We start from the raw sequence: 27100 nt of genomic DNA on the forward strand, positions 1-27100 counted from the left end.
CCTCTGGTCCCATCCAGGAACTTCCAGTCTTGCCCCCTAGCTGAATTAGAGAGTTGAGGGGGACACACATAGCTCAAAGGGTATCTGGAGGTGCCTGGGATTTTCTCTAAGGGTTCCCAGATGGATTTAAGAAGACAGAAGGAACATGCACCATACAGACATGAGGGGCACTGGGTTTTAATAGTAAATCTCTCTCTAATTGGGTATGCCACCCATTTGTGTCTGGCCAAGCTCTCCTGGTCTCCAGGGTCAGAATAGAAACTAACCTCAAAGAAAGGCCAGTGTATCTTTCTTGCTAATAGGTGTCTGGGGAGCTGTGAAAGTCTTGGGTCTTGGACCCATTCCCTCACCCCTTGGTCGGGCCAAGCTTAGCTCCATAGTGAGACAGCAAGTCTTTGCCCTGCATGCCTAGTAGAGAAGGCGTACACAAAATGCTCTGGAAGATTGAGAACATTTTCAAAATGCCAACCTCTGAGCAGAGATTTCGGGGGCAAGAAGCAGAAGCATCATCTTTTGCCCTTGTCAGTATAATTGCGTCTAAGATACATAAACACACACGTGGGCATGCACACACACATACACGCTGGAGCTGATTGGTCCGCAGTGCATATCAGCCCGTGCTCCCTCCCTGTATTGGTAACCGCTTCCCCAAGAACCCATGTAAGTCTGTCTCTTTAAGACTCAGACACAGCCATCCTTGCTAAGGACACAGGCATTAGAGCCCAACCACCTAGGTAAAGATCCAGCTCTATTGTTTACAAGCCTTGTGGCTGCCTCGTGCTGTTACTTAAAGTCTCTGGACCTCAGTTTCATCACTTATAAAATGGGAGCAATCAAAAGTATCGACTCATTGGACTGCCATGGGAGTTTAATGGGTTAACCCATGTAAACCTCTTAAACTAGCCTCTGGCACACAGTGGAGCTCCCCAAAAGTCTTAACCAGCATTGCTAGCATCATCCTCATCACTACCCTACCACAGCGCCTCCCCCTCCCCCCGGCAGCTTGATGCAATATACCCTATGCTCTAGGTGCCCGGGACCACTCACTCCATATCTACGTTTTGCTCTCCCAGGTGTCCATTTCTTGGTGCCTATGGTTCCCCTGTCCATAAGAGCCCCCAAACTTCTCTTTCAGGCAAGCTCCTGTGCATCCATCGAGATCTAGACCAAATGTTACCTCCTCTCTCATGCCCCCAGAAACAGCAATATATCCTTCCTCTGTATATGCACCTATCACAGAATTTGAAATGTGCTGCACCAGACCATAAACTCCTGAAGGGTAGGTGTGTTTGCAAGCCCATTGCCAACACGGCACCTGGCCTGTGGCAGGTACCTGACAAAGAGTGCTGGTGTGATGCCGGGAAAAAGTGGTCAGCAGAGCCCTACTTATAGGATAACTCCTCCGTGTGTGCTTAACCAAAAAAGGCAGGCTCAGGTGCTATGTGGGTGCAAGGGGCTCACCCCTGACCCCTGCCAATGTTTACGTGGAAGGATCAGAAAAACCCAGAAGGAAAAGTGATAGAGCTGCTAATTCTTGATCCAGTCCCCCAAACCTGTTCCCCCATAAGGTCTCTTCCATCTCTACATATCCAGTGAGAAATCACCACCTCTTCCGTCTATCACTGCCTACACCAGTTCTACTAAGTCTTATTGGTTTGACCTCCAGAACAGCCCTCAAATTCGTGCACTTGGTATCATTTCCCAAATGCTCTCTACCCCATAATTTCATCCCTGGATCTCTTAGCTCAGCTCTTGCTTCCTCCCTGAACAGCAGAAAAGGAGATCTTCTTTAAATGCAGGTCCAATCCTACAGCTTTCCTATGTAACCCTTCCTAGTATACTTGGTATCAGCCCAAACTGCTTGTGGGGCCCTGCAGACCCTGCTTGATCAGGCCTCTGACTTCTCCATCCTCCCCTGATATCACTTTCCACCCCCTGCCCCACCAACCTCAGCTATGCTGGGTCCTTCACTTGCTGGAACAAGCCAGGCTTTTCCTACTCAGGGCCTTTGTATATGCTCTTTCCACTGCCTGGGAGGTTATTTCTGTTCTTCCCACAGGTGGCTCCTTCTCTTTGCTTATACTGAGCCTAAACATCAGATCCCTGGAGAGGCTTTCCCTGACACTCCTGCCCAAAGTAAGCTCTCTCCACCCCTCACCACATTATCTGTGGTCTCAGCACCAGGTTTGTTTGCTTCAAAGCACTTAACATGTGTCATCGGTCCCATTGTTTTTGTTCTGTCTGCTCAGAAAAATAAGACTTTCGTGAGGAGAGGGTCTGTGTCGGTTCTGTTCCCTGCTGCCCCTCAGCACATAGTATCGCAGTTGACCTGACGCATTTTTGTGGAATGGTGGATCATATCAAGTGCCCACCACATGGCAAGCAAGGTGCTGTAGGAGTGTATGTGCAGCTCATTAGACCTTTACGACACCCCAAAGGTAGCTTCTATTCACATTTTACGGAGCAAGAGGCCCAGGTAGGAAATGAATTTGCCCCAGGCCATAAAGGCAATAAGTGGTGGATGGTGGTATTGACATTCTGTCTCACTTTTCCTGCCCCGCCAACTGCTTTCCAAACCCTGGCCCTACCTAGAATACTGGCAAAGCTTTCAGCAGACACTACAATGTCACCACCAATGTAGATGACATATCAGAATAATCTTTGTTTTTATCTTTACTCAAACTTTCAAAACATCAGATTTAAGGAAACCCTGCTGAGATGCTCAAGTGACTTCAGCATAATATTTGTATGATTGCTTATTATTACCATATTTTTCACTTGAATGTGGTCTTCTGGGGAAATTGGATACAATCCATCTTGCAGGCTGAATATCACAGGGTTAACCCAGCAATAAGTGAGGGCCACAAGGTGGAGATATGGGAAAGGTTGGGAAAGGTTGGCATTTGGCAAGATCAGTGGAGAACTCGCATATTAAAGTGATAGTGGTGGGGCACCTGGGTGACTCAGTTGGTTAAGCGTCTGACTCTTGGTTTCAGCTCAGGTCATGATCTCATGGTTCATGAGTTCAAGCCCTGCATTAGGCTCCGTGCTGACAGCGTGGAGCCTGCCTGGGATTCTCTTTCTCCCTCTTTCTCTGCCCTTCCCCGACTCTCTCTGTCTCTCTCTCTTTCTCAAAATACAATAAAATAAACATTAAAAAAATAAAGTGGCAGTGGCAACGGTCTTCCTAACCATTTACTAGTATTAACAGTGTAAATGGGCAGCTATGTCATCAAAGCCCACAAAGCAAGGCCAATTAGCCATGGATCCCACCAGTACAGCTTGTAGTCCAATTCAGGAAGTGTATCTACAATGAAAGTTCTCCCACCACCAACAAAATGGCCAGGTACCTGGCATGATATTGGTCATGTCATCAAACGCTCATAACAACTTTTTGTGGTAGGTACTAATATTATCCCCATTTAAGAAACAGGAAAGCTCAGGAACAGAAAGACTCAGTAACTCTCCACAGATCAAACAGCTATCAGATATCAGCATGGGAGTCACCCGCATCTTTCTATGCTGCCATGCTCTAAGCAGTCACATGGCTGGAAGATTCCATGTCACCATGTCCCTCCCAGGGTAACAGACTTTCTTTAATGTGTGTACATTTCATACAGCTTTTTATGGGAAAAAAGAAGGAAGGCATCTATTTCCAAACAAAATGGTCCAGTGATGAGCAGATGTTTTACAAGTTAAGTAAGAGGGAAATGCCAAGCCCCTTGCAGTCTGTGCTCAGTGAGGGCAGGTTTCCTTCCTTCCCATCAATCCAGCTATGCTACAGACCCCATCCTTGTCTTGAGAAATCACATTCCAACAGCAAAGATTGCCACTGACCTTTGTTTAGCCCAGCAGTTCCCAAATGTATTTAACCACGAAAGCTTGTTTGGAGAAACACCTATTCCACATACCAAACAAATGTGGGGGAATGCTTGCCTGACCTCTGAGTGAGCTGCTCACTCTAAAAGAGGGGTGTGTGGGAGAAAAAGCCAGGGACAGCTTCCCTAGGGCAAAAGCCCCACAGCAGCCTGACCCTCGTCACTCCAGCTCCTCTCCCAGGGTGCCTGCTTATGGCAGCACAACTAAGCAGCCCCTTGGTCTTCACGGACTTGGCCCCATGGGACTCCCATATCAAGAGGGCTCTTAGGGAGCAACATCTACTGCCCCTTGAGTTTCTTCTCCAGGGATTTCATATCAGCTTCTCTGTGTTTATAATATGAGCAGCTATCATAGAAAGGGCAGTCTCAGCAAGGAGGCTGGGACAGGGATGACCCACAGAGCCAAAAGGGGTGGGGTGGAGATCTCCTTAGGATCTTGCCCATGCCACTCACCACCAGGCTCTGGAAATGACAAACACACACCCTTAGGTGCCCTTGGAGCTTGACAGCTTACAAAATGATCTACATGCATTACATTATTGCATCCTCCCTAAATATTAGGTAGTGCTGTCACCTCCTTCATTACACCAAACAGGAAAGGAGGCCTTGATAAGGTGAAAGGCAAGGTCCAAAATCATACCAGGGTATAAGTGGTGACCAGGATCTTGGTCTGGGATGAATGTCCTATCAGGAACTCACCCCCTACATCACCCTGCCACCTGTCCCATCTATTTGCGGTGCCTGGATGTGGCGAAGGGTGCAAGAAGGATAACTTTGCTTCCCTGGTGATTCTGGGGGTTGGGAGGAGATCTGAACAACCGAAACAGCAAAGGACGGTTTAGATTGGGGTCTCGGCAACAGAGTTGGAAAAAGGAGGAATTGGATGGGAGAGAAAGAGGCCTTCCCCAGTCCCCCAGCAAATCTGTCCCCTGGAGCATGTTGCCCTGATCTGGGGAGGTACAGCCCATGGATGGAGGGCAGTCTGGGTATGGGAGCTCCAGAGAGAAGGCAGGGTCACTGTGCCTATCACTGGGCACCTCAGCCCATAATCAGGGTTCCATGAGGACTCCCTCAAGACTTGCAGAGCAAGGCTGTGCACATCAGACCCTGCGACACTGGTGTTCTTCCAGAATCAACCCCTGAGTGGTTCTCTTGGTCCTGAAACAAATGGCGCTCTCTAAATGATGCACACTTTTCTCCAAGGTTCAGAGAAGCAGGGGCTCCCGGGGCCTCGGCGTGGGCAGTCACACCAGATCATTGCCTAAGCAGATGGCCTGGCTCCGCGGGCACCCTGAAGACAAGGTCTCCATGTTTCCTAGTTTTTTCCGATGCCAGTGGCAGTGTGTGTGCATATGAATGGGAGTCTATCCAAAAGAGAAGGGGCAGGCCAGACGGACTACCAGCCCTGCCTCCCTTACCATGGCTTCCTGCTCAGTGTCCAGATGCCCCAGTGGAGCTAGACGTCTATTTAGCTCCTTCCAGCTCTTCTCCAGGACAGGTCACTGGTGCTGCAAACTCCACTGGACCCCGGCTCCAAACAGCTGATGCCCAGGGGCTGGGTGGTGCCTCCTCCTAACAGTGGGCACTGCCCCCCAAAGTTTCCCACATTCCCCCTTCTCCTTGCCTCTGTGAGGGATTCACAAGACTGCAGCCAGTGCTCTGTGGGACAGAGGGATCTGCCCTGAGGCCTCTTTCCCTTGGGGGCACTTCCAGCTGGGGTTATGCTGATTTGGGGTGAGTAGGAGGCTTCATCAGGGAGCCAAGCTCCCATAGGGTTGGGGGTGTCTGTTGGCAGTGCAGTTGGGCTCAGAACTAGGTGCTTGGGCTCTAAATGTCAGGAATGAGTTCACAAGCTGAACAGCTCAATGTTCTCTGGCTGGCCTTGGAAGATTAAACTCCTTTTCCGCACAAGTGACCAGGGAACTGGACATTCCCAAGGACTGGCCAGTCTGGAAAAAGTCAGGAGGCAAAGCTGTTTCACGAAGGCCAGAGCTTGGCTGCTCTTGACAGACCACAAGGTGTAAGGTGGGAGGGTGTGGAGTCAGGAACCTCTGGGCTGAGTCTTCTCAGCAACATTTCTGCTTGAATATTCCTAGTGTCAGGAAACTAACTACCTGTTGAGACACTCTTTCCACCACTGAACATCTCCTGCTGTTTGAAATATCTGCCACATGTTGCATCAGTAACACTCTCCCTATAGCTCCCTCCATCCCTTTAGGATGGCCATTCATTCCCCTTCAAATGTTGGGATTCTTGCATCCCAAGTCTTCCTCAAACTAGACATTTCCAGTGTCCCACACATGATGGGATCTTCAGCCCCTCCTCATCCTAGACCTACTGGAGCTCCAGTTCCCCTGAAACATGCTCTGAGACACAGCCATGCTGCTTGCAGTCTGTCTGACCATCGGTGACCTGGTGTTGCCTTGGCCAACAAAGTCTAACCTCAGAAGGGCTTCTCAGGCAACCAGGAGGTGCCTAGAGACGTCCCACTGCTGCAGATATCAGTGCTATCCCACTGGGCTCTGGGGGCTTCTGGGGCTCCTTGAAGACCATCTGGGGCCACAGGGGACATGAGGGAGGTGGGTGGGGTGTGCCTGGCTCTGGATCCCCATCCCTATCCAACTAAAGTAGAGCTATTTGAGCATGTTTTAAAATGGGGCTGCTACATAAACTTTGATTTCAAGCAGTAGCACCACAGCTTACAAATGTCTAAAATCGCTGTTGTTGCCTATTGTGATTTAGTCTTAGGCCGACTCCCCCATCCTGTGTATGTGCAAACACTTCGGCTCAGGCCAGCACCAAAGAAAAGGAGGCACTCCTCCCATATTGGGAGACACAGAGCCCTCTGTTCTGCTGCTCCCAGGGACATTTGAGCCCCTGGCTCTGCTCTGTTCATGAGAACATAAGGTCTTGAGCAGGTAGGGCAGCTGGCACATGGGTGTATGGGGAATATCTGTGCCACTCATGTGCTTTTGGTGTGGGCTGGGTCAGCATCACAGGGGGGCCTGGGCAAGGTGGAGACTCGGGGATCAGGATGGGCAATGCCCACAGGATGTGCCAGGCACTGAGTGTGCAGGTGGCAGTCACCAAGTGGTCCCCAGACAGAGGGCAGAGCCCTGTCCCAGCCCAGGTCATTCCCCCAGCCTTCCGTGGGGGGTGGGTGTGGGACACTCACAGGGCAGCGTCTCGGCGCTGTTCTTCTGGATCATTATGCAGAGCTGTAGCACCAGTTGGGGGGCGCTCTCCAGGAAGGTCTCAAGGAGGCGCAACATGTTGACGTCTGCATATTCATACATCATAGCCCAGTAGAAGCGTCGCTGGTGTTCCTTCTGCCGCTGGCTCTGAATCCCCAGGTACATGGTGCGGATATACCTGCCGAGAGAACAGGACAGAACACACAGAGAGTGGGTGGGAGCAGGGAATGCAGAAGGGTCATGCCATTCCCCAAAACCAAGGCTTGCCTGTGCCGATGTCCCCTCCTTTGCTGTGAAGTTTTCCAAATGCTTGGACCAGGGTTTTTTCCAGACCACAGACAAGGTGCTAAGGCTTTGGAGTGAAGGGATTGGGAGTGGAGGGGGACAGGCCAGGGAAGAGGTCATAAACAAGTTCTCCCCTTCCTGGTCTTGGTTTGCTCATCAAAAAAAAAAAAAAATGAGAATGAAAGAGTGGGACCAGATGATCTCCCGGGGCCAGCCAGTGAAGCATCATAGGTGAGCTCAGAGGACGCATGACCTTTCTCACGTTCAAAACCCCAGGGGGAACATTCCAGCAGATATTCACCTCTTCTGCACAGCCCTGCACCCTCTCTGGGTGAGGAAGGGAAGGAGTTAGCATTTGTGAGGCTCCTATGAAGTACCACTGGCTGGCTGGCCGCATGGTTCCAGGGTCCCAGGTGACCCGCAGGTGTAATTCCTATGTAAGACACATGGGGAACCACTGCACCACACCTGTACAGGCTGCATAGATGGATGGTGAACCGAATGGGAGCTGGCCCCAGACTGCCGGACACCAAAGTTTGAGCTCTACACTAGGGAGCCACGAAAGCTGCAATGGAGCCTTTGTCCAAGGGTGACACAAGACACAGTCATTCTGACCCTGTACTGACCCTGCTCCATCAGCAAAGAAAGTGGGTGTAGGGGGAGGGCATGGGCTCTGGATTCAAATGTGGACTCTGTCATTTGTTAATTGTGGGATCTTGGACTAATTACTCCAACTCTGTGTCCTTGTTACCCTTCTCTAACATGGGGAAAAGAATCATAGCATCACAGGGCTGGCGGGGAGATCAAGGAGATAATGTGTGTGGTGGACATGCATCCTGCGTCCCCCGTGCCTCACTTATACCTGAACTTTAGGAAGCTGTCTTTAAACCACAGTCAAGGGGAGGATTAAAGATACATCTAAGTCATCCAGCGGTCTCTGAGGCTGAGCCCGGGCCAGAGAGGCCAGTAGGGCCAGGGCAAGAGTGAGGTTCAGGAAGCACGGTTTTGCAGGCCCAGTTAAGATCAAGAACATGAACCATAAACCAAGGACCACAGCCAACAGACAGAAGCACATGTGTGACCTTGATTGTTCTCTGGGAATGCATATCACTGTGCCCTTTAAAACACTAGCCTGCATCATAGGGGTCGAGAGAGCATGGTTGACACAATCCATAGTCCCTGTTGTCTTCAAGCACTGTCAGGTCCTACTTGGGGCTACCAGGCAGTGTCTTCTCTCTGCCCCAATCACCACCCCCAGCCTGGTATCTGCCATCACCCCTCTTGCCTGAATTGAAGCAGAAGCCCCCTAACTGGTCTCCTGGGGTCCACTCTTGCCCCAGAACAACCCTTTCTTCACACGGCAGCCAAGGTGCTTTTTGAAAATCATAAGTGCAATCAGTCATCCCCAAGCTTCTTCCAACCCTCCCACGGCTTCCCATAATGCTTAGAATGCTTAGATCCAAAAGCCTCGCATGGCTCATGGGGCCCTGCCTGCCCCTCCAGCCCCACCTCCCACTCTCTCTCCACTCCTTTCTTGTGTCTTTTCTGTCTCTCCTGGAGCACGGGAGCTTGTGTTTTGTTCACACCATTGCCTCAGTGCCTATGGATGTAGAAGGAAGACTGTCCTGCAAGGCTGAGGCGTCCTGGTGGGACAACACTGTCACAATACTGTGAAGGTAGTCCATGCCCACATGTGCAGCAAATTCATGAAGAGCTTCATAAAGCCAGTCACTAAGAGGGGCTCTGAATTTCCCCGGAGCAATGGGAGGAGCGGGGCATTCAAGACTTTATATCGATGTTACAGAAGCTCACATTTTAGAAGCAAAGATGCAAAAGCATGCATTTATAAAACAGTTTAAAACTGTAAAGTGATGCTCCTCTCTGATTCCAAAATGGTGGGTCTCCCTCCTGAGCATTAGCCATGTACTGGACTCCTCAATGAACAAAGGCTCCAGGGTCCCCTAAACTGTGCATTAGGACACAAAGCAGCCCCACTGAACCATTGGTGTGACCTACAACAAACACACTGGCAACAAGGGGCACCCATCCCACACCAGATGAGTAATACTATGTCTGTCTCTCTAGATTCCTAAGAGCCTTTGGGTGATGGTATCTCTGAAGAGACCCACCCTGGGAAGCTGGGATGGACACCTTATTTCCCTCCCGATGCGCTCCCCACAGTGAGCAGAGCAACAGTCCTGCTGAAGACTAAAGCGGGGAAGCCTGGGGGTGAGGACTCAAAGGCAGGAAGGCGCTGGGGTGGGGCCAGTGTGAGAAGGGCAGGTGTGGAAGGCCAGCCATCTGCTGGAGTCCCTGCCATGCCTCGTGGGGCAGATCTGGTTATTGTCGTTTAACTCATGGGAAAAACTGAGGCTCAAGTGAAGTAAAGCATCAAATTCTGGTTCTGTTACAGATTCTGGCACTTACTATCTGTGGTATGGCCCATGAGTCATTTTCCCAAAATCAAGGGATGAGGCAGGAGGCTTGGAAAAGGTCAGGGACATTGTTGTAAAGCTACGGGGTCACTGAGAGAGAGACAAAGAGACAGAGAGTGAGACAGGGAGACACACACAGAGAGAGAGAGAGAGAGAGACAGACAGACAGAGGCACAGAGACACAGAGCCAGACAGAGAGACACAGAGAGATACAGAGACAGAAAAGCATATACACACAGAGAAGAAATACAGAAAGAGAGAAAGAGAGAGATGTGAGAGGGAACACAGAGAGAGAGAGAGGAAGGAGAGGAAAGCAGTGTCACAATTTTGGGCCTGAAGGAGAAGACCAACTTCAAGAAGTCATGGCAAAGATATATTTGGGCAGGGGAGGGTTTTCTGTAAAGAGATATGGTCACAAGTAGTCTGGGAGGGGTTGAGGAGCAAGGGTGGAGGAAAGGGTCAAATTGGTTGGATCTGATGGTGGCCTGGGAAGGCAGAGCAGTGGAGGACAAAGGTGCACTGGCTGAGGTCAGGGCTGTGAGTCTAGAAACTCCACACAGCACCCAGAATGGCCATGTACCTAGTGAAGCCTTGGTGCCTTGGGTCTCACAGGTCAGATGTGGCCTCCATGACTCAAATCTGAGCTCTACCCACATGTGCCAGCTATAACACACAATCCATAGGCCACAGACTCTCACAGGGAGTCTCTCACAGGGACCAGATCACAAATTTATACTCTCTCAGGGGTACACTCAGACCACAGACTCTGCTTCTCCCAGCCTCACAAGGTGGAGGAATGATTAAATGGCAGAGCCAAGCCTATGCGTTCCAGTCCCAGGGCAGGGTCACGTCAACACTCAGATTCACCTAGCTCTGTCCTGCTAGGGCAAAAGGAGCACTTGATGTGTGCCCCCATCTCCATTTTCCCCAAGCCACAGGCCCCTGTGCCCCATCATGCCCATGGAAATGGAAGGCAATGAGCCCAGGACATGCTGACTCAGCTAATAATGTCTGCCAGAGAAAGCAGCCTTGAATTTTCTTCTGGGAGAACATCGCAGGGGATGGGAAGAAACAAGGGTGGGAGTGGGCAAAACCAGAGCCTCTCCCACTATGTTGATGAGCAAACAGATGCTGGCAGCCCATAGTGCACCAGGATCAAGTCCAAAACCAAATCTGGAAATCATGCCTCCTGAGACACCAGCTCACACAGCCTCAACCCCCTGTAATGGGAGCTGCGTCACGGAATCCAGTTCAGGATTTCCCAATCGAGTGCCTTCTACCTATTCCACACCTTCTGGCTCCTGGACCCTTCTCCTCTGTCCTTGAGTCTCTGGGTCCCCGAGAGGCAACTGAGGGTACCTGTAAAATCCAGAGGGGGTCTAGGTGACCTCTGGGGCCGTCCAAGTTAGCTGCCTCTGCTAAGGCTCCAGCCCCTGTGCGAAGACAGCTTTGGCCTGTGGCCACAAGGTGGCGCCAGACCCTAAGCGACGGGGGAAACACTGCTCCGCGAGGTGATCTCATTCCCAGCAGGCAGCCTCCTAAGGCCTGCACCCTTCCATGCAGTAGCATTGGGGTGCAGGTGGCGCAGGCAAGGCCCAGAGCAGGGCCAGATGTGCCAAATCCCCACAAGGAGGGCTGCTGCTCCTCCAAACCCTCATCCCCGCCACCTTCCGCCCCCAACTTGCCTGGCAGGTTCCAAAAGCTCACCATCCCCTGGACACTAGCTCAGGATAGAAGACATCCAAGTCTCTTCCCGGATTTGTTTCCACATCTGATGGCACCTGTCATGCTATCTCTCTCCCAAGAACATCAGATCATGAAATGCTTGGGTCTAAAAGCAGGGAGGAAGTGTGTCATGATAGAGCGAGGGCTCATAGAGCTGGGCGGATTTGGTCTACAGTCTGAAGGACCTGCATGGCCTTGGGCAAGTCTGTCCCAAGGCAGAGCTTGTGCCATTCACCACCGCAGAGGGCAGACGAGGACCTCAAGCTTCCGCCAACATTTTCACAACTTTATCCTTTCTTAACCGAGTGGCTTCAGAGAAACTGAAGTGTGCCCTAGCATCTTCATAAATAATAATACCCGATGTCTGTGTGACACTCATGTGCCGGGCACTGTACTCAGCATTTTGTACCTATGAATTCATTTAATCCGTTTAACCCTCACAACAACCTTATGAGGTAGATGCAGTATGAGCCTCATTTTGCAGATGGCAAACTGCAGCAGTGAGGTTCTGTTCTGCCGTTTGCCCAGCTGGGTAAGTGGTCGAGCAGGGCGTCAAGCCGGCAGTCTGGCTCCAAGACCAGTGCTCTTAGCTCCCACCCACGTGCTGATCAGGGACAGACCGTCTGCCTCTTTCCTTCTGAACTTAGTCCAACTCGTTCCCCTCACTACGGTGGAAAAGCAGACCACCTGGGCTCTCTTCCAGTTCTTTCACTGGCTGTGTTACCTTGGGGAGAGCATCTCCTAACCTCTTTGGGCCTCAGTTTCCACATCTTTCAAATGCCTGGGCTAGAGTAGGATCTCAGGATATGTTGAGTAAATAAATGCAGGCAAACATGCCCCCTCGGGGCATCGCAGAAGCCTGGGCTAGAGTAGGATCTCAGGATATGTTGAGTAAATAAATGCAGGCAAACATGCCCCCTTGGGGAGTCGCAGAAGCCTCAAATGTGTGTGAGACTACCTGGGAGACCAGATGGCCCAGAGGGCAGCTATTCCTGCCTCCCGAGGTGCTCCCCTCCTGTCCTTCCTTCAGCACACGCTGGTTATCCCAGCTCTGTTTCTTCCTCTTACTTTGTAAACCATGGAATTGTTCAAAGCTCCACATATCTGCCTCCAGAAGAACTTTCTAGTTCTCTGAGCATATTCTCACCTTTTCACCAGCCCTTTGAGGGAAGATACTTTGTTACCTTCTCTTTCCCATCTGGCACATCTGAGTCTCAGAGAGGTGGGGTGATTCCCCCCCAGGCACACAGCCAGTCATAGTTCAGGCAAATAGAAGATGGTCTTACCCAAACTATGTTGCCTCACTAGGAGTTAGCTGTAGCTCTGCCTAAAACTGGCTAGGATGAGAAAACAGTGACTTCTACAAGAGGCAGGAGGCTGAACAGTTTTGCTGTCTGGGCCTACAGTCACATGCTGCTTCTGGTGACATTCTCAGAAACCATATTTTCAAAGAACAACCCACCCTCGAAGCCCCAAATGATTTTGTGGGGCCTGAAACTTGACAATCCTTTTTAAGAAAAATAAAGCCTACCAAACATTTAGGGTAGAAATAGCACACATTCTACCCTTTTTTTCCCAAAAAATGCAAGAGGAAAGAACACTTTCTCATTCATTTTATGAGGTCAGCATTACTCTGATATCAAAGCCAGACAAACACTGTATAACCAAATAAAACTACAGACAATACCTTTCATAAACGCAAATGCAAAAATCCTCAACAAAATATTAGCAAATCAATTCCAGTAATATATAGTAAGAATGATACACTAGAGCCAACTGGGTTTATCTTGAGAAAGTAAGGCTGCAGGTCACGATCTCGCGGTCCGGGAGTTCGAGCCCCGCGTCGGGCTCTGGGCTGATGGCTCAGAGCCTGGAGCCTGTTTCCGATTCTGTGTCTCCCTCTCTCTCTGCCCCTCCCCCGTTCATGCTCTGTCTCTCTCTGTCCCCAAAATAAATAAAATTGAAAAAAAAAAAAAAAAAAAGAAAGGCTGCTTCTATATGCAAAAATCAATCCCTGTAATCAAAGATATTAATAAGACAAAACACACATTAATTAATTAATTAATGCAGATAAAAGGCATCTGACAAAATTCAGCATCAATTCATGATTTTTAAAAAAAGAAGAAATTCTCAATGATCTAGAAATAAAAGAGAACTTCCTTAACCTGATAGATGAGGGACACCTTCAAAAACCCACACTTAATGTCACACTCAATAATAAAAGTTGAATTCTTTCCTCTTAAGATCAGGAGCAAGGCAGTGATGTCTACTCTTATCACTTCTACTCAGCATCATATTAGAAGTCCCAGTCAGTGCAATAAGTCAAGAAAAAGAAATAAAGTATATACAGATTGCAAAGAAGGAAGTCAAGTTGCCCCCATTTGAAAACGACACGATTGTCTAGATTGAAAACCCCAAGGAATATACAAAAAAGTTCACAGAACTAATTAGGAAGTTTAGCAAAGTCTCATGATACAAGGTCAGCATATAGAAATTCAGTATATTTCTATGGACTACTAATTAACAATTGGAAATCGAAATTTGAAATTTAAAAAATATATACCACTTAAGGGCACCTGGGTGGCTCAGTTGGTTGAGCATCTGACTCTTGATTTCAGCTCATGCCATGATCCTAGGGTTATGGGATCGATCCTTGAGTTGGGCTTTGCAACTGGGCATGGAGCCTGCTTAAGACTTTCTTTCAAATCTCTCCCTCAGCTCCTCCCCTACTCACACACTCTCTCGGGGGGAAAAAAAAAAGTGGTAGGGACGCCTGGGTGGCTCAGTCGGTTGAGTGACCGACTTCGGCTCAGGTCATGATCTCACAGTTTGTGAGTTCGAGCCCCTCGTCAGGCTCTGTGCTGACAGCTCGGAACCTGGAGCCTACTTCCGATTCTGGGTCTCCCTCTCTCTCTGCCCCTCCCCCTCTCATGCTCTGTCTCTCTCTGTCTCAGAAATAAATAAACATAAAAAATTTTTTTTAAAAAGAAAAAAAAGTGGTACATAAATATATAAATATAATATATATCACTTAAATTGGCTCCAAAAATTGAAATACTTAGGAATAAGCCTAATAAAATATGCAAGGTTTGTATACTGAAGCTACAACACTAATAAAAAAGAGTCAAAGAAAATCTAAATGATAGAGAGATATACACCATGTTCATGGGTTGAAAGACTCAATATAGTGATGACACAATGACAATTTTCTTCAAATTAATGTATAGATTTAACATGATTTCAATACAGATCCCAGCAGGGATTTTTTGCAGATATAGACAAGCAGATTCTAAAATTGATATGGAAAGGCAAAGGAACCAGAAGAGCCAACACAATTGGGGGGGAGGGGAGAATAAATTTAAAGAGCTCACAGTGCCGGATTTTGGAACTCACTATAACACTACAGTAATTAAGACAGGGTGTTGTTGGGGTGCCTGGGTGGCTCAGTCGGCTAAGCGTCCAACTTCGCTCAGGTCACGATCTCACGGTCCGTGAGTTCGAGCCCCGCATCAGGCTCTGTGCCGACAGCTCAGAGCCTGGAGCCTGCTTCAGATCCTGTGTCTCCCTCTCTCTCTGGCCCTCCCCCCATTCATGCTCTGTCTCTCTCTGTCTCAAAAATAAATAAATGTTAAAAAAAAAAAAAAAGACAGGGTGTTGTTGGCAAGGACAGAGAAATGGATCAATGGGGCAGACAAAAGTCCAGAAACAGACCCATACATATGTGGGCAACTGATGTTTGTTTGAAGGTGCAAAGATAATTTAATGAAGAGAAGTAGTCTTTTCAACAAATGATGTGGGCACAATTAATCTTTCCCATGCAAACAACTAACTTAAAATGTATCAGAGATTGAAATGTAAAACTAGAAAACTTTCAAAAGAAAGTCTTTGTGACCTTGCATTAGCAAAGAGCTCTTACATAGGGCAGCAAAAACATGATCCATAAAAGAAAACAATCGATGCATTGGATTTCATCAAAATTAAAAGTGTTTGCTCTGTGAATGACATAAGGAGAATAAAAACACAAGCTATGGAATGGGAGAAAATATTTGCAAGTCACATATCTGATGAAGACGAGGGAGAACTTGTCTCCAGAATATGTGCAGAACTCTCAGAATTGCCTACTCATGAGAAGAAGGGTAGGAAGAACTCAAGCAAAGGAGATACAAGAAGGCTTCCTGCCTCACCTTCTCTGGGCTTGGCCCTCAGCACCTGGCCACTGAGGACAAGACTCTGCTGATGGACCCCTGGGTAGGAGGAGAAATGGCCGGGGGTGGGGGGGCATGGACTCACCCCCCAGGGGCTGCCCTGAGCCTGGGTAGGGGCTAAGTGTGTAGGAGCTATAAGGATTTAAGGCAGAGCTGGCCCCACAGGCCTCCCCCAGAGGCCCTGGGGACAAATGAGCTGCTGAGGGAGCTGCTGGGGGGAGGCCAGGGGCCTTACCATCTACTTAGGTAGTGGACCCAGGCAGGGCGGTGTTAGCACGCCCAGCTCTCACAACTCACCTAGCACCTGGCTTCTTCAGGAACCCAATTCGTGGGATCTTACATTCCACCCAGGGAGTGATGGTCACCTCAGATGGTGCCTCAGGCCTCCATCTGGCCTCGGTCCCTGAAACTTCCCTTAGGAAGGTAAAAAAAGACCCTTATAAGACGAGGGTGGCATACTGAAACAGGAAGTACAAACGTGTCTTGTGGACACACGGACAGGGCCCCAACTGCACGTACCAAACCCCTAGGCCTGCCTTCCTCCTCTGTGTGCAAGTCTCCAGGCTCAGGGCCAGCTGGTGTCACTGTGATAAGGCTCTGCCTCCAAGTCTCTTATGCGAGTCAGGGAAGGGCTGTGACCCCAGGAAGCCACTAGAAATCTGCTGGGCATATGCCAGGTGGAGGCTACAGCAGACCCTGCATTTCACCTACAACACACAGGCGTAGGAGGAGGCCAGGTGGGGAGAGCTGGCCAGGTTCTACCTGGCAGGGTTGGAGAGTGGCGGTGAGTTTCGACCGTCTTGCCTCACGGGCATCTGCAGATGCAGTCTGGTGGCAGAGCTGAAACAAAAGCACACAACACAGCTCCTGCCCTCCCCATGGGGCTCCCAGGGGCTAAGCAGCCACTGGTGTGCCACCTCAAGGAACGCATTTTGGTTGACAGCAGTAACACTGCTTGTACCCCGAACGTACAAGACTTATACACAGAGACCATAACATTTTCCCCAGCCATGAGCTGATGAACCTATCCCAGGCCAGCAAATCCCCACTTTCCCTAGCTGGGGGGGCCCCAGGCTCCCTGATCCTCTCCAACCAAGCCACGGGAAGGGCAGCTTCTTCCCTTCAGCCAGCACATGGGCTGTCCTCCTGGGCCCTGCACCAGCATGCAATTGGCTCAGTACAAATGACATGCCAAGGCTGAGGTCGTGCGAGGACACAGCCCTGGGCCTGGCTGCCAAGCTGCCAGGAGGCCACAGGGCTAGGCCACCAGACCAGGCTCCTCAGACACCAAGCATGGTAGAGGCTCAGTGGCTCCAGCAGGGAGGCAGACCTCAATGGGGAAGAGCCCAAGGAGGGGGCCATTCCTCTTTGCCTTCATGATACGAGGGGCCCCTCTCTCCAGGCCCTGTTCTCTTTTTACCCTCTCCTGTGTCTGCCCTCCCTGCCTAAAGCCTCCCCCCACCAGCTGGACAGTATCCTGCCTTTCTGGCCCTTCTTACCTCACTCCTCTCCCTAAACACCCCTCCACTCACCCTTGCTCCCCCAAACATAGCCTCAGCCCTTCACTGCAAAAGGCTGTTAATTGCTCTGTAAGTCCCAAACTGCAGAATTGTCTGCAGGGTTGGTACATGGAGGCAGCAACAGGGGATAGTATAACAACAACACAAAAAGTCAGAGGAACTGTAATAGCCACTCACTCAATGTTCCCCAGGCCTGAGATGCTACCTGCATCATCTCATTTAACCACACTCCCTCCCCAACTGCGTGAGGCAGGCATTATTACCCGCCTCTGGAGATGGGGAAGCTGAATATGGAACTTGCTGGTGTCACCAGCCAGGGTCTGCTGCCCCCGTGTGTGCCCTCAGAGCCTGTGAACCTTTCTTTGTACAGTGACCATGCAGCTGCTGGGTATGTGTGGGAGTGGTAGTTAAGACCTGTCACTAGGGGATAAATCAATGAAATCTACTCCTGAATTCATTATTGCACTATATGCTAACTAACTTGGATGTACATTTAAAAATTAATTAATTAGGGGCGCCTGGGTGGCTCAGTCCATTAAGCGTCCGACTTCAGCTCAGGTCATGATCTCACGGTCCGTGAGTTTGAGCCCCGCATCGGGCTCTGTGCTGACAGCTCAGAGCCTGGAGCCTGCTTCGGGCTCTGTGTCTCCTCTCTCTGCCTCTCTGCCTCTCATACTCTCTGTCTCTCTCAAAAATAAACATTAAAAGAAATTAAAAATAAATAAAAAATTTAAAAAAATAAAAATTAATTAATTAATTAATTAATTAAAAACAAAAAGACCTGTCACTCCTGTGGGACCCTAAGCCCAGGAGAGAACCCAGCTTTGCAACAAAATTGTGTCCCCAGCCCCCCGGCACAGCACCTAGTACACGGGAGGAGACCATCTGCTGACTGAATGAGGGAGCAGGGCTGGGCCTGAGTCCCCACCTCTGGCCCTCAGAGCCCACCATCTGTGTGGCCATGCTACCTGGTTGCTCCTGTGCTCCCTGAGGTGAGGAGGCTGGAGAGGCCAGTAGGCTGAAGACCACCCCAACCGACAGGGTCTTGGCTCACCCGGAAGGGCCCTGAAGCCCAGAGGCGAGTCTGGGCTAACGCCACAGCAGCACTCAGCCCCCAAAGCCCGTCCAGGGCTGTGACCCCCCAGAGCCACAGCCGCCTCGGCCACCAGCAACCAGGCCTGTGTGGTGGCCACAGCTGGCCCCTCCGTGGCCAAGAAGTGTTCCAGCTCTTTCCAGAAAGACTCAGAAAGCTGCTCTCGAACTCAATATACACTTCTCTAAAACTAGTAACAGTAGAGTCATTCACCTGGACAGCTCTTTGCTATTCTTAAAAAATATGTCTTTATATTTTTGTTGCATTTAGATACAAGTAACCATGCCTTCCAGGACCACCATGAGGCACCTTTACTCTTATCCTGGGTGCGTGTGGCACACGTGCTCTCTCACACACACACATAAGCAACTGCTTTCATACACACACCACCCCCAAGAACCCACTCCACACCAACACCACACATAGACACGCATGCACACTGTACCACAATGTACTCACACTTTGCACAGAAACTTCCCTGGTGTGTACATGCTAACCACACATGAAATTCATACACCCACACAGCCACACTACATAGATGCACCGTGCCCTGCACAGCACAGAGATACACATGTACAAACCACCATATAATGTACATGGCTCAGACGTCTAAGCCCCAGCTGTACAGACACCTGTAGGCACATGACGGCATCCCTGTGTCACGGCCAACCCTGGATCACAGAGGGGGTGGTCTCCCACCTGTGCTTCCTTTCATGCCCCCCACCCCCAGTCCTTCCTGCTCCTGGCCACTAACTGTCATCACAGCCTCCTAACGAATGGGCGAGCAGACACAGAGGAAAGAGGCAAAGCCAAACCCACATCAAAGCCCTGAGCTCTCTTCAGTAGCCATGAACCAGATCAGAGAACAGGGACACTGTAATACTAGTCAGATGAGAAGTAAGAGGGTAAGGGGGTTTGCAAATCCGATGACATACTGCCCCCAATATCAAGGACAAAGCTGGGCTAGCTGCCACCAAAGCCCCCAAGGGCTCACTGCTATCTGAACTCGCGAAGTACCCCTCTAAGCCCTGTTCACACGTATTCCACTTTCCCTCCACCTCTACCTGGTTGATTTGGGAATCCTGATTTGTCATGGTAGCAGCCGAGGTGTTAAGAGCTGCTGGGACTGTAAGCGCAGACTGTAAGATCTGCATTCTCGTCTGGTCCATCCTTCTGGAGGTGGCAGCGATGCCTCCCAGGTGTCCTTTCCATTTCTGACCACATGCCGGGACAGGAAGGATCTAGGGCTGATGGCCATGCAGTGGCCGTAGGAGAGGATGTGCCAAAGGAGGGGTGGGGGAGCCTTCAGGGGGCTTGTGTGGAAACCTCACCTGTCTGTGGCTTGTCCCCTGCTGAGAATTGCTGAGCTAGGTCACCAGGTTCACTCAGGAAAGTACTGACTGGGGAGTTCTGAGGCTGCTATGGCATAGAAGCTGTGCTGCTATCTGCATGCATTTGATTCCATGCCCAGCAGGAAACCCTGTGGCTGTTCCCTGGGGTCCTGAAGCAGAGAGCACGCAGTGGGACAGAGCAAAAGTCCTTCCAGGTCTCCCAGATCATTTACCTATCTGAAGGACACCAGCAGACATGATCAGGGAACAGTCTGCAAGTCTCTATCTGGTTATCACTATCACCATTCCCATTTCACAGACGAGGAAATCAAAGCTGACCTAGGTTTAGTCACTTGGGTGGGTCTCCATTGGCTCTGTATCCAGGGACTCAGTCTCCTGCCTCCCCCATCTCTCTCCCACACCTGCTCCCTGCCCCTGGCTGCACCAAATGGGTCTCCACCCCCAGATCCCCTGGTGTGTGCCTGTCTGTATGTCTTTATGCTGTTCCCCACCACCTGGAGAGTGAGCAAGGTGTGGCCCTCTGTTCCTTCCCACAGAGTCCACAGCCCACAGGTCGGAGCAGGAGGGCCCTGTAGCCACGTGCCTTACTCCATGTCAAGGTCAAATGACTTTCCTCTGCATCCTCCCATTATACCGAGTCCCCAGTAAAGTAATAGCTCCCGTTTATTGGCTTTCCCCTGCATGCTGGGCACAATGTAAGCACTCTACACGTATTAAGTCATTTGACACAAAAACTGTAACATTGTCTACAGTGAAGAAACTGAAGCAAGAGAAAGCCCAGGGCATAGCTACTGGGATCCACACCGGGTAGCTGGAGTCCAGACAGGCTGCTTCTAACCCGGTACGCTATGTCTTCCTGTTCGTTATCTTTCTCTCATTTCCCCTCCATCCCCATCTCATGTACTCCTTTCAACAACCCAATTATTAGATAACCTATTAGCCCCATTTCACAGATCAGGAGATTGAGGCTTAGAAGGATGAAACGGTATGCCCAAATTAGAAAGCCAAATTTAAGCCTCTGTTTGTTTGGCTCTGTTTTCCACCTGGAGGCCCCTCGCCTCCACTACCATAGCTCTGTCTGAAGCTCACACTGTGGCAAAGTCACGTATGTACAGAGATGCTTCCCAGCTAGATTTGAACCCCCAGGACAGGCATCTGTACACCCAGTGGCCCCGGCCCACCATGGTGAACATCCAGCAGAGGAGCTAAGGTGGATGTAGCCCCTGCTTTAATGGAAAACTGGTCTCATCTGGCCAGGAGATGCCTGCAACCCTAGCTTCAAACACATGAAATGCACACTCCCCAAGGTAGATGGCCGGAATGGGGCCAGGAGCTCAAAGAAAAAAGCAGGAAAGATTTGGGTTGTACACAAGAGAAAACTCAGCCATCTGCGTGGCAGGACAACGCTGCAATGAGACAGGTTTTCTGCCCCTCTCTGGACAGTTGAGGAAGACAGAAGCACATCTGTTGGGGCTGTCAGATGTCAGACACTTCCGGCTCGTGGAGGATCACAGCTACACCAGCCAGGGGCCCTCTCGGCCTTAGCACTTTATCACAGGCACAGCACAGTGCACCCAACACCCACAAGAGCATACACATGTGTCCATGCACAAGTCTACCTGCAGCCTCTCTCAAAACTGCTCGAGATGCCAGTTCCAGGTGGCTTGAGGAGCCCTTAAGTCTGGCACAGGGGAATGTGTGTGCCCACGCAGCCTCAACTATGGGCCATGGGCTCTCTCTGAGTATGAGCACAGACTCTAGAAACTTCCACTTCCTAGCCGGCCCTGGAAGCCTCTGTCCCTCCCACCCCACCCCACCACTGACAACCCCCATAGATACACTCCAACTGAAATGCCTTTTGTGTAAAGGAAAGGTGGAGGGGCTAGCTGCCAGCTCACCCCGAGAGCTGCGCATCAAATCAGAGCTATTTTTAGCCCTTCTCTCCAGTGTCCCTGACATCAGCTGAGCAATGGTGGAAGGCTCGGGGCATACATCTGGGAAGGAAGGCATGAAATGGCATTTCTTTGCCAGGGCCCAGGGGAAATAGCGGGGAAAGCACCAGACAGCTTCAGGGAAGGGATGTGGAATCACTGGGTGTCATCTTGCAGTCCCCCTGGATGTGCCTTGGTTGACAGGTAGCCTAAGCATCCTTTGACATCCCGGGGCTCAGAAGAGCAGAGCATGGGTGACAACTGCCCCCACACCACCCTGCCCCATTTCCCCATCAGCACAGTGAGGCCCAGGCTACTTCTCTGAGACCTTGCAAAAAACTTGATTAAAAATATTCAAACACCTTGGGATGCCTGGGTGGCTCTGTTGAGCACCCGGCTCTTGATTTCAGCTCAAATCATGATCTCATAGTTTATGGGATCAAGCCCCACGTTGGCCTCTGTGCTTGACAGTGCAGGGCCTGCTTAGGATTCTCTCTTCCTCTCTGTCTCTGCCCCTCCCTTGTTCATGCTTGCGCGCTCTCTCTCAAAATAAATAAATAAACATTTAAAAATATATATTGAGGGGCGCCTGGGTGGCTCAGTTGGTTAAGCATCGGACTTCAGCTCAGGTCACGATCTCGCGGTCCGTGAGTTCGAGCCCCGCGTTGGGCTCTGTGCTGACCGCTCAGAGCCTGGAGCCTGTTTCAGATTCTGTGTCTCCCTCTCTCTCACCCTCCCCCGTTCATGCTCTGTCTCTGTCTCAAAAATAAATTAATAAAAAAATAAAATAAAATAAAAATATATATTGAAACGTCCTGAAAACCTGCATATTGGAGAAACGCGTCTTGTTCCCTATCATAAGCTCCCAGAAAGCCAGAGACCAAGTTTTGGGGTTTCGGTTTATCTTTGCATACCAGATGCATGGTACATTATCGGCCACTTGGTAGGCATTCGGTGTCTGTCTCATGACAGAATGAACCAATCAGACAGCCTGCTAATAAAATCCTTGAGCTCTAGAAAGTTCATACATTTATATTCTAAGTGCCCAGGGCAGGTATAAGGAAAGCCTCCCTACCTCCAGGCTCGGGATCGCCCTGAGCCTCCACTGGGACATCCAGGACCTGGAGCTGGAGCAGCTCGGCGGGCCTCCTCCCCACCCTCCCTCCCTCCCTCTTGTCTCTGAGCCTCACTCTGGCCCAGCCCAGGTCCCCAGACCTGAGTGATTTGACTCTTTGCTCTGACCAGCATGTGTTCTTTCCAACCAGGCAAGCAGGCCCATGGCTAGCACTGCCTTGTGCTTTTCAGCTTGGAAGTGGAACCACTGGCATGTCCACAATGGGAGAGGCCACTCTGCTGTTCCCCAAATTAGAATGAAGACTTCTGACAACAGGCCCCCCAAAACACTGCTCTGCCTGCATCCTGGTAAAAGGGCATTGCCGGGATCCAAGGTAGCCCCTGTGCACACAGGTGGTGGCAGTAGAATGGGGGAGATCAGCTCTGTAAACGAGGGAAATCATTCATGGCTGTAAAAGTACCTCCCAATTCTGGGAGGGGCCCACTGATCCAAAGTAAAGTCACCCCCACTTTGCCAGCGGCTTTGAGTCATGTGATAACATAGAAACATGACTCTCCCCTTCCCCGCCAGCCCAGTGACCCCAGGAAATCCCAGGCACACTAGGCAGGAGGACATGCCTGTGCCTTTGTCGTAAGCCTCAGGTGCAGCGGGTGGCTGAAACACTCCAGTATCCCCTTTCTAGTCCACAGTGGATCTGTGGTGTGTGAACTGAATTGAATTGAATGAAATGAATTGAGGCGGCTCTTGGGGATCACGTGCCCCAGTGGTTTGTTCTCTCATATTCATCCCCTATTCATTCCCTTGCCCCAGCTTTTCCCTTTCAGACTCTCACAAGCAGCAACCCAGACGCCTCCCATCTGTATTTAAGCATTCGACAGACATAACTGAGTTCCCACTGCATGCCAGGTGCTGTGCTAGGTACAGTAGACCCACCCTAGTCCCTGCCTCGCCCCCATCCCATGGCTCTGTCGGTTCCGACGGAAGATGCAATCGCTGCCCCGGTGGTGTGCGAGTTTCATACTTAGGCTCTAGCTGTGAACGCTGCTGTTGACGAGTGAGAAATGGACTGAGGAATCCACGTGATGACTCACTGATGGACTTGACCCTGGCCTCAAGGCTGTTCTGCTTCCACCATGTCCAGGCTGCTGTGTGACCTTGGGAACATTCGTGGCCCCTGTGTTTCCTTCTTACCGAAATGAGTGGATAAGACCAGATGAGCTCTGAGGCCCTAATGTTACATTGAGACTGCAGGCCATATAGGATCTAGTCTGCTACTCAGAGATCTTTCCGGATCAGTGGTCACCCTATAGGACTTGGGCTGTTTCCTCCCAGACCATCTCCACCTATCCACCCTGAGGCTGGTGTCCTTCATGGGAGAGGTTCAGCATCTCCCAAGAAGGCAGCCTCTGCTCCTTCTGGTCCTCTTCTATATCCAGGCCCGTCTCCTGCCTCGGAAGCCAGACAACGTCATGTGTGCTATTTCCTGGGGCCGCCCAGGGAAGTAAGCTAAAAATAGAAAGAGACGGTGGCATTGAGTGGAGTCTGCACTGTGCCAGGTGATGCAAGGCTAAGGTCCACTCACCAATGTCCTGGGCAGCCCAACCTCGCCGGGAGGCCCCCCAAAGTCAGGCGCAAGAGAGGGTGGCAAAGGCCGGGGCATTCTCCTGCACCCAGGCCAGAGTTCTGCTGTGTAAGCCTCACACTCGGGCTTCTCGCTCCTTGACAGTGTCCCCATTCTGGACTGGGACAGCAGGGAGTGCAGGAAGAGTGGTGACTGAGAGTCAGGAAGCCTGGGTCCCACGGCTGCCTCTGCAGTTGACTAGCATGAGGGCCTGGGACTTCTTGCCCTCTTTGCCCAACCCCAGACCCACATCTTTAAAGTAAGGAAATGAATGATAATTCCCCAGTCCCTGTTCTAAGGGGGCAGCCATGCAGACTCTCTATAACTGTTCCATAACCTGCAGGGAGAAGGGTGACCCAGCTCTGGCCTGCCTTCCTCTTCCTTGGCAGCAATGCCACGAAAGAGGCCATTGGAGGTGGGACAACACCTTAGCCATATGGACAGGGGTGAGAGAGCTGGCTCTGCTCATAACATTCGCCAGCTTCACCCTGGCTGGGGGTAGGCGTGGGAAGTGGTGTCTATTTGGGCTTAGGTGACCTGCCAAGTTGGAGATGCCTTACTTTCTGGGGCTCCAAGCCAGGAAGCAGCATGAGCTCCTTCCAGGAGCCTGTTGGAGCTGAGAGCACCCATCTTATGCCACCCAGTCCTTAGCAGGGCGGAGGGCGGCCACACCAGGAATCATCCGTGCAGGCCTTTTCTGTCATTCGTACTGACCAGCCCGGAGATGGCCAGAATCACATCAACATCCCGAGCCTCGGTCACTTCATCCATAAAATGGGGAGAAGGATCTCTTGTGGATTCTCTTCTAATGTCTTACAGGTGCAAGCGAAGAAAATGATGTGGCCGTACAATGATCTTCATCTAATAACACATAACAAGAACAGAAACAGCCTTGTCTCCTCCCTCAGACAGAAAATGCTTAATAATTCATTCATTCATACCTCAGCATATTCGGAACAGAATTTGAGATGGCAGCAGCATATGATACAGTTGGCCAGCACCACAGACTTCACTCACTAGCCATACTATCCGTCTCCTGTGAGTAATTGTTGAACATTTTCTATGCAGCAGGCAGTTTGCTAGAAGTTTCTCATGTGCCATCTTATTTAACCCTCACGGCTGTCCCATCAGGCAGGTATTATTACTGTGCCTTTCTACACATGAGCAACCTGAGATGATATTTTACTTGCCCAAGGTCACAGAGCAAGGACGGGGGGTGGGGGGGGGCTGGGACTCACACCCAGGACTGACTCTGAGCCCTAGAATCTCAGCAGTGTGCTGTACGGTCTCTCTGTGCAAGTACTTGCAAAACTGCTAAGTGCTGAGTCGGGGCCATTCACCCATCAGCTTCCCCAGGAGAAGCTATCCTGGGCCAGTCCCTGGACCAACGTGGCATCCTATCCCCAGCCCCGCCCCACCTGGACCTCATGTTCCAGGTGCAGGCAGACAAAAAAGCAAAGGGGCAACTTCATTCTCCAGGGTGATAAGTGCTGCAGGCCAAATAAAGCAGTTGAAGGGAGGGAGCCGGAGGAGTGCACGTGCGTATGCACGCACACCCAACAGGGGAGGCCACGGCAGACCTGACGGGGAGAACCCCGGGCCGGAGCGGAGCGAGGGGCTGAGCCATGCAGAAGGAGCACCCAGTCTGCAGTCCAAGGAGGAGAACAGCCAGTGGAGCTGCAGCCAGACACCCTCCTGGGGTCTAGAGGCTGGGCAGGCATGAGAAGAGACAGGATTACCTGGGGCTCAGCAAGGAAGAGCTTGGTTTTAGTCCCAAATAACAGCAGTAGCTACTCGTACATTACATATTGCGTTGTTTCTTTCTGATCTTTGTCCCAATGTCACTCTGCAACCTTTACACAAGTCCTTCAACTTCTCAGGACGCTAGTGTCCTCACCTGTAAGATGAGAACGCTGGTCTGGACAACACTTACTGCCCCTTATCTCCTTCCATGCCATCAGTGGGCATTTGGGACCAGAACCTGATCTTCTCCTAGGGGTTAGGGCCAAGCCTGGGAACATGTGGCCCAGCCTGGGAGGCCAGCAGCCTGCCCTGTGCTCTCTGCTCAGGTGATCTCCCTAGGGAAGGGTGCAGCCAGCAGGGTGGTGCGGTCAAGCATCTCTTGGGCAGGTGACCCCAATAGGAACCTGTGTGCGGTCAGCTGTCGGGGAGCACAAGACCCCTCTGTGGCCTGCCACAGCTTGAGTCAGCATGAAGTGAGCCCACACATGGCTGGTGGCCTCAAAGGAGGACGGGACAGGAAGGATGTAGTTTCCTCCTTACCAGGCTTGAGGAGGACATGGGGATCCTGAGCCTGGGGAGGGGGCCAAAGCAAGGAGCCAGCATCTGGTTTGCATGACTGGAAGAAACTGGGCTAGAGGCTGACAGGTGGACCAAGAGAAAAGCACCAGTCCCTGGCCCTCCTTCAGTGGGCTGGGAGAGCATAGGGTCAGCTTTGGTTCTGAGCAGGGCTGAGTGGCTGGGAAGAAGGGCCAGCTATACAGATGTCTCTTCTTTCCCCTGAGCACAGCACCAGGGTCCACAGCATGGCCTCCTATAGCATCCCTGCACCCCTCCTTGGCTTTTCCAGAGCCCCCACCTCACGCCTAGGTCACACCTGCCTCCAGGCCAGGCCATGACTGCTCTCTAATGGCAGAACATTTTCATCACTCCAAAAAGAAACCCTGAGCCCACTAGCAGTCACTCCCCAGTCCCCTCTCACCACAGCATCGGGCAAGCAATACTGTGTTTTCTGTCTCTAAGGATTGCCTCTGCTGGGAATTTCA

The 27100-nt window shown here is 50.9% G+C and overlaps 1 protein-coding gene across 1 annotated transcript in view; it reads right to left on the bottom strand.

The window, feature by feature from the left end:
• Positions 1–27100, bottom strand: part of XKR6 (XK related 6) — a 327322-nt gene that overhangs the window by 18271 nt on the left and 281951 nt on the right. The window contains exon 2 of the mRNA XM_047856993.1: positions 7054–7250. Coding sequence (XP_047712949.1) covers positions 7054–7250 — 197 coding nt within the window. The remainder of the gene's footprint in view (positions 1–7053; positions 7251–27100) is intronic.

Source organism: Prionailurus viverrinus, chromosome B1 (assembly GCF_022837055.1).
Source record: "Prionailurus viverrinus isolate Anna chromosome B1, UM_Priviv_1.0, whole genome shotgun sequence".
Lineage (NCBI taxonomy): Eukaryota > Metazoa > Chordata > Mammalia > Carnivora > Felidae > Prionailurus > Prionailurus viverrinus.